At 39.3% G+C, this 13,440-nt stretch overlaps 1 protein-coding gene across 6 annotated transcripts in view; it reads left to right on the top strand.

Moving 5' to 3' along the window:
- ZFPM2 (zinc finger protein, FOG family member 2) overlaps positions 1–13,440 on the top strand; it is a 445,053-nt gene that overhangs the window by 87,457 nt on the left and 344,156 nt on the right. For 5 of the 6 annotated variants that reach the window (XM_073330330.1, XM_073330331.1, XM_073330336.1 and 2 more), the window contains one exon: positions 9,123–9,281. The exons of the other annotated variant lie outside the window; for it this stretch is intronic. In XM_073330330.1, coding sequence (XP_073186431.1) covers positions 9,123–9,281 — 159 coding nt within the window. The remainder of the gene's footprint in view (positions 1–9,122; positions 9,282–13,440) is intronic. 6 annotated transcript variants of the gene reach the window in all.

Here is a 13,440-nt window from a genome sequence, read left to right as displayed (position 1 = left end):
ATTGTCTGTGGGTCAAATTGAACCCACCATTAAAATTCTCTAATATCTTTCTTGTATTAGCATTTCAAAACTCAATTTAAATACTCACAGAGCTCTTTTTTAATAAACTTAACAAAATTCAGGTAATTTCCTTCAACTTTTTTGATTGAAGGAAGGCAGTGGGTACAGATATAAAAAAGATGTACAGCTACAAGCAAAACCTGAAATCAATTATATATACGAAATAACATAACACATGGAAAGAAATTAATCAAAAGGAAAAATTTCTACCATATGATTCTCTTGGTCTGCTACCTGCAGGCAAAGAACGTAAATGAAAAAAAATCAACATTCTTCTTGCAGATAAGGGAAAAAATTAATAAAAATGTTTCCTTCCTACCAGATCCCCTGATGCAACTTGTGTTAAAAGTAAGTTGCTGCAGGAAGAACTTGCTCATTTAAAATAAATCCGTGCGTGTGTGTGTGTGTTTTACAGAAATACAGCATTATTCTTCCTGTTAAACTCAATTACATCAGATTGGTGTGGATTAACGCTGTCCAAAGAGCACCTCTCTTCCCTACCCCGTCTCATTAAATTGTTGTACACTAGGTGCATTTACAAAGTTTCCACCAGTTTGAGATAACTGGTTCCACTAGTATTGCTCATTAAAAAGTATATGGAGTATCTCTCAAACTGTCTGAATTTTTCAAAACTTAAGAAACATTTAAACTATCACCAGTATACATAAAGCAGATGTATCTGAGGAGTTTAAGGTGTGCTTGCAAGGTAATGAATATCTACAAGTTGGCATCTGCGTTGAGCTGTTGAAAATCTAAAATTAGGACATCTGAGAATTGCAAAAATGATTTTGTTAAGTTTAACAGAGCACCACCATAGTCTAAACAGAGAATAGTTTTCTTTAAGTATTAGATAGATATTATTTATCAGAATGACAGGTTTCCGAGTAGCAGCCGTGTTAGTCTGTATTCGCAAAAAGAAAAGGAGTACTTATGGCACCTTAGAGACTAACAAATTTATTTGAGTAAAGCTTATGCTCAGATAAATTTGTTAGTCTCTAAGGTGCCACAAGTACTCCTTTTCTTTTTATCAGAATGGTAAGCGTGAATGATATTTAAGTTTTTCCACTTAACTGAACAAATGTGGTGTGTGTCTGACTGCCAATCACTTGTTGCTAGGAGTGTGCATTATAATTTTAAGATACTCATCTTACAGTTGGCTTACTATGTATTGCTATATGCTGCCAAGCAGCAGGAGACTGGAATTTAACTGCCTGACTTCGCTGTTGCTTCCCATATTGGTGGGAACTGTGTAATGAAGATATTATGCTGAAATTCTAGGGGGAGGAGGAAGGCTAGCTTTGATTTACTCTCCAGTGAAAATTGATGGCCATTTGGAATCAGCATTAACTGAGAATCAAAGTGAGTTCTGTAATTCTGAAAGATAGTCATAGAATCATGTCACATGTTTCTAGCTTGGGAGAGATAACCTAATAAGAAAAAAATCTAAAGCATCCTTGAAGTTGACAGTATGAGCCAGAAGCTCTGTTTCATAAATTTTGGATGTCATGACTCAACCATATTGTCCTAGCTTGTGAGGTTCCCATCCTGTGAGGAGTATTATAAACTTGGTTGTCCGATGATGGTTGAATGGAGTCTTGGTGTCCTGGCCCTGAGTTAAAAGCCAAAAAATGGAAAATAAGTAACTGTAAAGGTATTGCTTGTATTCCTTCTCATTGCTATATTGATGTTGTCATTTTACTCCCATCAACATGGGCTCATCTTCTATGTTTCAACACTCCATGTCTTCACATTGGCAGAAGACAATGATTTGATATTTACAGTTTTGTCCACTATAAAGTTGATGAACCAGTGTAATTTGAAAAGCAGTTCTGTCACTTTGAGGAAAGCCAGTGATGTGCTGGAGGAGGAACTTTGGGGCATGTTTGCAGGAACTCCTCATTCAAATTTCTTTCATCAAGTTGAGGGAAAAGCTGGGATGTTTTTCTTGCTGCTGACTGAGTTCAGAACTGCTCAGGGTGCTGTCAAATCATGCTGACCAGAGATTACTTCTTCTTGGGGCTTCAAAAAATTACTTTTTGAAGAACAAATTATTTATCTTTGGAATGGACCAGGTTATACCAGCTATTCTAATGTCCTAATGTCTAATATCCATTCTTCTGACGTTTTTCAAGAAATGGAAGTCCCTGGACCACTTCGTAATGTCTTCTCTTCACCCTCCACATTTAAAATGAGACAAGTTGAACACTGTGCTATCCTCTCAATATTCTTGGCTTAATCTTTAGAAACTGATAGAAACATTTCCAGTGCACCTAATATAAGCTTGTTGGCTCACTGGTGTTGCCTTTTTCTTTGGTTATATTTAGAAGAAAATGTTCATGTTCAAAAAGAAAAACAAATGGATTAATTCTCCAAAAAACATGCCCCTTCTGTCTATAAGCTTATTCGCACCTGGTACCTTGGTTTTAACACAGTTTAATAGTATTATATTCATGGCAGTGCATTGTTGGGGGAAATTTTCAGAGTTTCAGCAAGATCATACAAAATGCATCCTGTGGATCCACCAAGTTGTATGACTCAGCAGTGTATCATGGCTTTTAGAAAAGACTTATTAAATACAACTACTAATAATAATTATATCTCATTCGCCTCTACCCAGCCATTCTGAAGTATTTTTAATTTGCTAAGACGATTGTTTTATGATGCTGCTGTCAGAATGCTGGTTGACTAGGGAGGTAGTTAACCACTCATGACTTAATGGGTTAAGGATATCAGAGAGACTTTCCCACAGCATTAAGCAAAGCATTTAAACACATGGTTAAGCATGTGTGGCAAAGCCCTTAAACATGTGCTTAACTTTGAGCACATGCTTAAGTGCTTTGCTGCTTACCAATGGGCTGATAAATTGGAACCAAAGGACTTGATTCACTATTGCATTTCTCCAGTTTTATGCCATTCTAACCCCACTGATTTCTTTGGAGTTACACCAGTAAAACTGGAGAAGCGCATTGGTGCACTAGACCCAGAGTGCCTACAGGGTCAGGTGCAGTTTGTCTCATGAAGAAGTGTTTAATTTTAATAGGCATTTTCTCCTTTAAAGGAATTTAGGGCTATTTTCTTATGACATTTCACTCCCATCTTGCCTGTCTGAAATGCTTTTAGTCACATTTTTTGTACGTCTCTTGCCCTTTTAGATTTGTATTTACTTTTATCTTTAGAGAATAGGGATCAGGGCTGCTAGTGTCATGTCTATTTTGTGCTGTATAAAAATGGTCAGTTACCTTAACTTTTATATATATTTTATATGTATATAAAATGAAGGTAAATATTTATGTTTTAACTGTTAAGAGACTAACATACTAAAAAAATGTGCTTGCATGTCTTTAAATCTGATACAAATTAGGGAACTAGAGTTCCGATTTCCCCACACTGCTCTGCCAACTGGCCTTAATCAGGAGTAATTTTCTCCATGAAGGAACATGGAGTTCACTCATCAGCCTCTCCTGGCTAGATATTATTATTTGTATCAAATTATATGTGGTGATTTCCTGAAGTGGACTACTGTGCCCACTAAGCCACACAGGTTCCTTACTGAATTCACTCCTTCATTGCTGTCATTAATTTTATTTATGTTTCTAGTGTCTATTGCCCTTATTTTATTTATTTTTAATTGTTATTTTAGGATTATGGACATCTGAATAAAATTGGTTATTAAAAAACAAAAAAAACCTCACATGTCAATATGGAAGGTGGAAACTGAGACCTGGTCTGTAGTAAACATTTTCCCAGCTTTCAGTTTGAAATCTTGGGGGAGAAATGGAGAATTCAGTTGCCTACACAGTAGCTTCTTTAAGATCAGAAACTAAGCTTTTTTATCTAAGTGTATTTGGAAACTCATAACTGCTTATCAAGTTATCTAAATAATCTGAAGCACTTGAAGTTCACCTTTTCCTAGATTACATCTAATGTTTTTACACAGCCCTACTAAGAAAACACTATAAAAATCAAAACACAAGTTTATGGAAGTGAGAATAAAAGACAAAAATGTACCATATTCCCTTGGACTTAACCATTTAGCTAAATTCTTAAACCTTCTGGGGTTTAAATTATATTATTTGATTTCAAGGACCTAATCCCATCACAAGCCAGTTGGCACTCACATCAAAGAAGAGTTTTAGGAGTTGGAATTATTTTGATTTGCACTGTTGCTGCTTTATTTTGTGTTTTGTTGGTGTCAATATTTCACACTCTGTCAACTCTGTTTTCAATACATTTTCCAACAATCCAACAAAATAAGGAATGGAGCTTGTCTATGTTGAAATAAATGACAATGAAATAGGAACATAAGAAATGTATGTATACTGTAATTGTTCAATAAAATGAAAAGCATGATTAGTAACTGGTAACATCATTAAATTAAAGCAAGGAATTAAAAGGAAGCACAATGTAGTCTAAATTCATTCTAGGAGGCTAGCCCATTGGGGACCTCAAGCAGGAATATTTTTTGGGCCTCCCCACTCAACACGTGCTAATAATTAATAGGGGCCACTTTGAGCTGCTGGGGACTCTAAGCAATTGCTTAGCCTGCTTATGCCTAGCACCGGCTCTGCTAGGAACTGATGAAGCTGCAATCCGTGATCTAAAGTGCTGTAAGTAACATCAGCAAAGTTAGTGAAAACAGACAATTGAGGGAAAAACACCATATCAGAGAACTCAGGACCTCCACTCTTTTTAATTTCATTGTTATTGTTGTTCTTGTGACTTTAATTTTAAATTAAGATAGGTACATTCAAATTACAGATTTAAAATTCTGGACAAGATCGATTTCAGTGGAACTACTTAAAGAGTATCATGAATTAGGATAGCAGAATTGGATGCAGGATCAATTTTTAAATGGATTAATAATTAAATAAAATGCAATGGAATAATTAAAATTAGAAACATATCTACCTGTTAACCCCTAGCTGAATGAAACCATTCATTTTCAGTAAAGGTCAGCATAGTTTTTTTTAGGGTCGGACTTTTGTCCCTGAGCATTGTGTATGTGGTTGATTCTTTGATCTGCGCCTGCAGATGTCTAGATAGGCAAGCATTTCTTAATTAGAGTACACATATTGGGGATTTGTGTATCGGCATCTGGATGTGTATGCACAAAATAAAACCACATTCAGATGTACACATACAATCTGATTTTGCGTACATGTGATGAAATTTACACTTCTCTAGCACAAATTGGGGAATTATATATGTGTATCTGTATTTGGCATCTACCCACAAAATGTTTGATAAAAATGTTTTTAATCTGAGCTTCATTTAAACCAATCAACCACCATAAGTTCAACCCCCTTTCTGCTTTTTGGATTTGCCATGTCCTCCTTTCTACAGACATTTGTTGAACTATATGTGACATTCTGTGTACTACTTGAAAATAATGTTAATGCATCTTCTAAAGTGTATATTTCCTGGACTGCCACCAGTGAATATATACGGACTGCATATCTATTCTTTCCTTAATTTATAATGGTAATTATTAGGGTGCTGACTACATACTGGTGACCCCTTCAAAAATTTAACATCTCTAAACAGGCATAAATATCACCTCATACATGTAAACTGAATTGCTCAGATGTTCTTAATATATTTTCCAAGCAATTCTTATTTGGAAAGTAAAATTACTATAAGCCAATGTTTCAGCAGGAAGTCAGATTGCTGAAATGTGGGCTGTTATATTTCTTCCAAATAAAAACTGCTTGAAAAATACATTAAAGACATATGATCAGTTTTGACAAGATACGGAACATGATGTTTATGCCTGTTTATATATGGTTGGACTTACACCCCTCCCCTCCACTCCATCCACACAAAGATAAAAACCCCTTAGCAACAGTTTCATTGTTTAATAGAATCAGAATACTGTAGAAGGCACTTTTAGTAGATCATCTGTTGCAAACTGCAAGATTTCTGTGTATCAATTTAAATGCTTCTCTTTGATTTTTAATGATATATATGAATACACTTTCCCCACTTACAATGACTAATTATGAAAATCTATTTAATATTTCTGTTCCTCTGTTCACTTACCTTACCTAAAGATGCAGGGACACTTAAAAAGCTCTAATTTAACCTCTTAGTGTTCTTATAAGGTTGATGGATGAATGCGATTGTACAAAAATCATTATTAAATTAAAAGAATGAACCTGTCTTCAATAAAAATCTTCAAAAGAGAGATGAGAATAACAAATAAAATGTATTCGTCATTTTCCGACCTGGCAAAAATGCCATCATTTTATATACAGTAACTCCTCGCTTAATGTTGTAATTATATTCCTGAAAAATGCGACTTTAAGCAAAACGATGTTAAGCGAATCCAATTTCCCCATAAGAAGTAATATAAATGGGGGGGTTAGGTTCCAGGGAAATGTTTTTCACCAGACAAAAAACTATGTTATATATATATATATATATATATACACACACACACACACACAGAGTATAAGTTTTAAACAAACAATTTAATACTATACAGAGCAATGATGATTGTGAAACTTGGTTGTGGTGGTGAAGTTAGAGGGTGGAAGAGGGTGGGATATTTCCCAGGGAATGCCTTACTGCTAAATGATGACCTAGCATTCGGCCAAGCCCTCAAGGGTTAACACATTGTTTTTTAATGTAGCATCACACTCTAGAAGGCAGCATGAATGGAGGGAGGGAAGACAGCATGGCAGGCGGAGACATACCCTGTGTGTGGGAGAGAGAGATACGCGTAGTACATTGCCTTAAAAAAGATCAGAAAGTTGAGACAGCAGCTGCACCCAGCGTCCTGAGCCCTGTCCCCACCCTGCTCTATATGGAGAAGGGGTAAGTGGGGGGCAGGAGTATGGGGGAGGGGGTCACCCTGACATTAGTCCTCCTCTTCCTCCCTCCCCTGCACAGCAATCAGGAGGCTCCGGGGAGCAGCTCCAAGGCAGAGGTCAGGAGCAACACATGGCAGTGGGGGGAGAGAGAGCTGAACTGCCAGCAGTTGATAGCCTGCTGGCGGCTGCAGCACAGGGAACTTAGGGGAGCTGATACGGGGGGGCTGTCAGTCCACCCTGGTTCCAAGCCCCCACCAGCTAGCTGCAACCGGCTGCCAAACGATGTTATAAGGGAGCATTGTGCAACTTTAAACAAGTATGTTTCCTACTTGATCAGCAACGTAGCAACGTTAACAGGGACCATTTTAAGTGAGGAATTACTGTACTCATATTTAAAATTGTGTAATTTGCAGTGAGTGTTTTTGAAGTTGCATTTTAAAACTGAAATTAGAACTCATGTAAGGTGTCTCACTGCCAGCACTGGAGATTGAAGTTCTGTACGTATATGGAATGCCAAAGACATTCCAAGTTCTCCCCAGATTTCCTGCCAATATGTGCTCAACTCTCTTCTGGAGTGACAGCCCCCCCACTCCACCCTCAGGTATGAGATGGTGTCCATATCTCTATGTCCATGCCCACTCAGCTACAGGCTTTCACAAGACTGCCAGAAAATGCAGGTGATGATAATGGCACATTTTTGATAATATGCAAATAATTTTTTTGGGCATAGATTCAGGCTTTATGAGAAAGGTCTAAATTGTGCAACCCTTACTTTATACTGTTGAGTATGTCCTCAGACAAGTGGACCCACTGTATCAGATTCTCAAGCAGTGTAAATTGGCATAGTTCCATTGAAATCAATGCCAGCTGGGAATCTCTCACCCATTGACTTCAGTAAAGACAAATTTCTGAGAGCAAAGGTTGCACAATGTAGCCAAAAATTAATTTGACTACTTTGATTCAATGGGAGTAATCATGGATTCCTAATAAATCATATGAAATTCCAATACAGTCAGTATTCTGTTTCTTTTAACAACTTTATCCTTCCCTCTTCATTTAATGCAATAGGAACATTTATGTACTGCCTCTCAGTATTATAGAAGTAGTAAAAATAATACTGGAAAACTATCCTATAAGTACAAATTACATTTTGTCATGAGAGAACTAGCTTTCATTTCTAGCAAGAAATCTTCAGTCAATTATAAAATGGGGCAATGCTTTCATTAGAGAGAGAGAGAGAGAGAGGTGTAATTTTCCTTCAAGTCTCAACCATGTATTTTGAAATCTCTTTTGAAATCCACTTTTAATACGAATTTTGAAAAGTATAGAATTTATTAAAATCTTACTTCAATTAAAATACATTCCATTATTTCCAATCTCTATTAAAATCTCAGGTAAAACTCTGTATCTGCGAAAGATGTATTTAGAAGGTAGTTAATATTAACAAATGAACATAATGTGTACTCATTATTTGCTCATCAGCAAATTTGACCTTGCCCCTAGGCTAGTAGTGACAAAACGTAGTTACCATCTGTTGGATGTTTGGTCTATGTGAAATGAATTGGTAATCTCAGTCCAGTTCCTGTCAGCTGTATGACCACAAAACAAAAAAATAATCAGCAGAATTGCCACTGACCGGTACCCCATTAAAGAGGCCAAGGACTTAGTGGCCATGGAGACTACAGAATTATTGTTTAAGTCATCCCTTCAGAGAAGCATTGAGGCCCAATAGCAGGGCAATGTGGGGAAATTTGCATTAACTATTCAAAGGATAGATGACTCAGGTCTGTAACTCAAATTTAATGAGTACTAGAATTCAATGTAACATTAAAAAAATCTAACAAACAACATAAAAAGGGCTCTTCTTCCATGTATAGATGTGGGGTTTGCATATATAATTTCCATTTCCATTATTAGGAATGGCTGGCCTAAATACCACAACTGGATAAATGACAAAACAGATAATTTGCAAATATTATTCCAAAAATATAGTAATATTTTACATATTTGAAATATATGTGAGCTATTCACTGAGCTGGCAGAATAATGAGAAAAATCACAATGTATTTTTAGATTGCAATACATTGGATAAATTATCTGATAAATGTTGTTTGATCATTTCTAATAAATTCCCAGCACAGCAATAGAAGAATAGACCCTAGTTAAAGCCCTTTAGTTGTAAGATATGAGGCTTTTATTTCATTTTACTGTTAGATGATTTTGGTACAGTGTCCCTGATTCTCTTTAAAGGGCCGCTTGAGGATGCCATTGAGGATGAAGAGGAAGAGTGCCTGTCTGAAGAAAATGACATTATCTCAAAAGAAGACTTTCCATTGGAGGAAAGCTTTTCTGCAGAGTTTGAGCCTGAGAATCTGAGTTGTGAAGAAGTGGAATACTTTTGTAATAAAGGTAATCAATGCAGCACAGTGCTTGAGTGAATGAAACCGATATGTGCACATGCACTTGATCAGAAACATTTTGTGGTGTTTGAAATGCAGAAAAAGCCCTATGAATATGAAGCCTTAAAATAAGAAAATGATCAACTCTTGTTGAGTCATCTTTCAATCTGGTAATAATTACTGCAAAAATTTTAATATGGTAGAGCTATTTAAAACGGACCTCACATAAGACAGAGAGCTGGCAATACAGCAGGCCACTTCATTACTTCCTTGCCCATGTTAGGAAGCTTGCTGTGTTTTTGGATTCTTGAATTAAAATAGTGCTCATTGATACACTGTCAGCACTGTGAGCTCAGTGATTTGCAGAAAGGAGGGCTTTTAAAGTTGTAGATGCCTTTTTGGTACATCAGTTGTAAGTTATTGAAGATATATTTATTTTACTAAGAAATATGTCAATGCATTCTTAACCTGTGTTTGGTCTCCAGGGTATGTTGTTCCCCATCCAGCTGACAGAAAGGTTTCTCTTTTATGAAAAATTGATTTAATTTTCTTCTGCTAGATTTCCATTTGATTGTTTTATTGTTTGTCTTCCGCAGCTAAGGATGCTCATCCAGTATCTAGAACTGTTGTGGTAATGTTTGGCTTATTAATCGCAACGACCCAGGAAGTTTGGTTCCAGTGATTTTTCTTTCTGTTCTCTTCAGGGCATTGGAATATTTTTTCTCACTGGTTTGGTGGTCTCTAGTTTATTGTTCATGATTTTCTTAAACTGGAACAAGCCTCTTTGAGTGCAGTCAAGAGTTATAGCTTAGGCCTGTAGAGTGCTGGTTGCCATAGAAGTAGGTGGTAGAGAGCGGAGAAGGCAAGAAAATACAACTTCTGTAAGTTTCCCAAACACATGACTATGTTAGGAAGGGTTAGTAAGTTGATCCTTAGCAAGGATATGGCACCTAGGAGAACAAACAAGCAAAGATGCAGTTTTGAATCCCAGAGCTAAATGGCTGATCATACTGGCTGATCATACTAATGGCTGATCATACTAAGACTGAACAAAATACTTTAAAAACACAATAAGCTAAATGCTGTTAACATTAAGAACATAAGAATGGCCCTACTGGGTCAGACCAAAGGTCCATCTAGCCCAGTATCCTGTCTTCTGACAGTGGCCAGTGCCAGGTGCCCCAGAGGGAATGAACAGAACAGGTAATCATCAAGTGACCCATCCCCTGTCGCTCATTCCTAACTTCTGGCAAACAGAGGCTAAGGACACCATTCCTGCCCATCCTGGCTAATAGCCATTGATGGACGTATCCTCCATGAATTTATCTAGTTCTTTTTTGAACCCTGTTATGGTCTTGGCTGGCACAACATCCTCTGGCAAGGAGTTCCTCAGGTTGACTGTGTGTTGTGTAAAGAAATTAGTGCTGTAGGCAAACACTGCATCCATTATGAGCTCAGTGGTTGCTCATGCTTACCCTGGATAGTAGTTTGCTTGGTTGAATGGAAATATTTGGCCAGCCACTGGGATTATTCCATAGTCATTTTGTGTTGTAGCTCAAGATCTTTAATTTTCATTTGGATGGTCAGCATGCCAGCTCCTCCCAAGTCCTCTCTGACCTGTATAGGATGCTACATGACTCCAGGGGAAAGGGAGGGGACTCTGAGAAAGGATTCATATTGGGCTGATGGAGCTATTGCTTTCCACTGTATACTCATACTACTTGGAAAGTCTACCCATTTTACAAAGCCCATCCTGTTCTTTGTGAACGAATGCAAACGTGTTTTACTTATTTTATTTGATTTACATGCAATAGTAAGTTGTATATTTATAAATCTTGCTGTTTTTTTGTGAGGGACAACAATGAAATAATGGGAGTGAGGCTCACAGGTATAAAATCAGGGATCTGGAGGGGGACAATGAGCAGAGAACCCTGGACAGCTCCCACTACTCCTCGAAGGTATTCAGGGAGTCAGTGGACACAGCCTAGAGGAACTCTTTCCAGAGACATGACTTGAGGGAGGATCAGAAGTAGGCCCCGGAGTCGCAGATCATCCCCCACCCCCTGTTCAGCTTCCTCCTCCAGGTACAGTGCCAGGAGGAGACTGATGAGGAGGTCTCATGACTTTGTGGGGCCATGGATAGAGCGTGCGTAAATCAGGAAGTGTGGGAAAAATGGGATATAAATGTGCGCCAGGGTCTCCCTCTCACTGAAAAAGGAACAGGTGTCAGAGGATGTCATGAACCGTGCCAGGTACATGCCTGGGCTCATGGCACCATGAAGGAGCTGCCAACTAATATGCCTGGCAGACTGTGGGGCCAGGGTGGAATATGGATTAGCCCACTGGGATGCCTCTCCCTCCTTGGGTAGCCGGAGTTCCTGCCACTTGGTGTCAGAGCAGGACACGAGGATAAGGAAATGAAGGGTGTGGATCATGAGCACATTCAGCTGTTTCCTGGGTGTGGTTAAGAGATGGACTGACTGTATGTCTCACAGATGGCTCAGATGGTATGTAGGGAGTGGCTGGGAAAGCACGGAGGGCCAGGGCTCAGGATCAGACAGGAAGCACCCTCCCGCAGGATCCACTCAAGGAAAACCGCAAGAGGCAGGTGTGAGAGCTGCCCTCATCTCCTGGAGCACAAGCTGGGGGACATGCAGGATGTAGAGTTCCATGCGCCGGCCAAGTGCCATGGGATTCACCCTGTTACCCTGATTATAGTCCATGAAGTCTCCAATCCTGGTGGTAACAGCCAGAACCAGGCTCCAGTGCATTGACAGGGACTCCCTCACCTGCACACCTAGATGGGGGTTGTGTAGCAAGGGCTCTGCGAGGAGGCCCTCCCCATGAACCTGGTTGCCAAGACTAGCTTCTAGGTCCTGAGTAGGTCCTGGTAAAAGACGGACAATGTGAAAAGGTCTCAGGAGACCCCCTGGAATGGAGATAGAAGAGCTGCTGGTTGTATCGGAGCACTCATAGAGGAAGATGTGTACCAGCACACTCTACACTGAACAACCTGAACCATAAAGGAACCTCTGCAGGGCCTGGAGATGGAAGCTATGGACTGGAATGTGGAGGCAGAACAGGCGCTGTCCACCCTCCTCCAGTGAGAGGCGGGGAAACCCGCAGAGACCCAGTGCAGCCCTGGCCAAAAGAATGCCAATATTTTCTTCTCGAGGCTGGCTAGGGGGAGGGCTCAGGGTGTTGAGACAGTGCCAGAGCATGGGCAGGACCAGTTGGTTGATCACTAGTGCTCTCCCATGCAGGGAAAGGCATCGGAGCAGCCCTGTCCACTTCTGCAACTGCTCTGCCACTCTGTTCCTCAGATCAGCCCAGTTCTCCAGGGAGTAGGGATCAATGGCAGAAAGGTAAACACCCAGATAGAGCAGCAGACCCATGCTCCACCGGATGGCTTGGAGTGTGGGTGGGAGGGAGCTTGCCTGCCGCCCGTCCCCAACCATCAGGCTGGAGCTCTTGACCCAGTTGACCTGGGTGGAGAAAGCCACCAAATATATAGCTTGGCAAGCCTCCACCCATGCTAGTTGGCTTGGGTCCTGGACCACAAGGAACACGTTGTCAGTATACACTGACAGGACCATCCACAAATCCAGCTCTTGGAGCACCAACTCCATGAACCTCTTGTGGAGGAAGGGCTCAATGGTGATGGTATACTGCTGGCTAGACAGTGGGCAGCCCTGACACACTCCTTGAACCAAAGATGACTGGTTCAGTCAGGGTGCAGTTGAGTTTGACTAAACATTCCGCAGAAGTATATAACACTTGGAGAACGTTTTTGTTACTATGTCTTTAAAAAGGCATCTACTGAAACATTTAAGTGAAAAGTTGAAGTTAAGGTGATTCTATGTAACTAGATCAGGCAGTAAAACGGGTGACTTAAGTTTAGGTATGAAACTAGAAGTTCTAAATATATTTGTTGATTCTTCAAAGTGAATGCCATGTGATTCTTGATGCTCCTTTCTCAACTTGATATGTGTAGTAGTAGTTATAAAAGAAGCTTTAAGTCTATCCACTGCAACTCCTAGGGGGAAAAAATTTAAAAGAAAATTTCCAAGGATAACAGGGCACATAAAATTCCTAATTTCTTTCCAAATGAGGCAGTGTAACAGAAAAGTCCCACTTTGAAATAAACAGAGAACCTATTCTGGAAAAGA

Source organism: Lepidochelys kempii, chromosome 2 (genome assembly GCF_965140265.1).
Source record: "Lepidochelys kempii isolate rLepKem1 chromosome 2, rLepKem1.hap2, whole genome shotgun sequence".
Taxonomy (NCBI): Eukaryota; Metazoa; Chordata; order Testudines; family Cheloniidae; genus Lepidochelys; species Lepidochelys kempii.
This window is presented reverse-complemented; position numbering and strand designations above follow the sequence as displayed.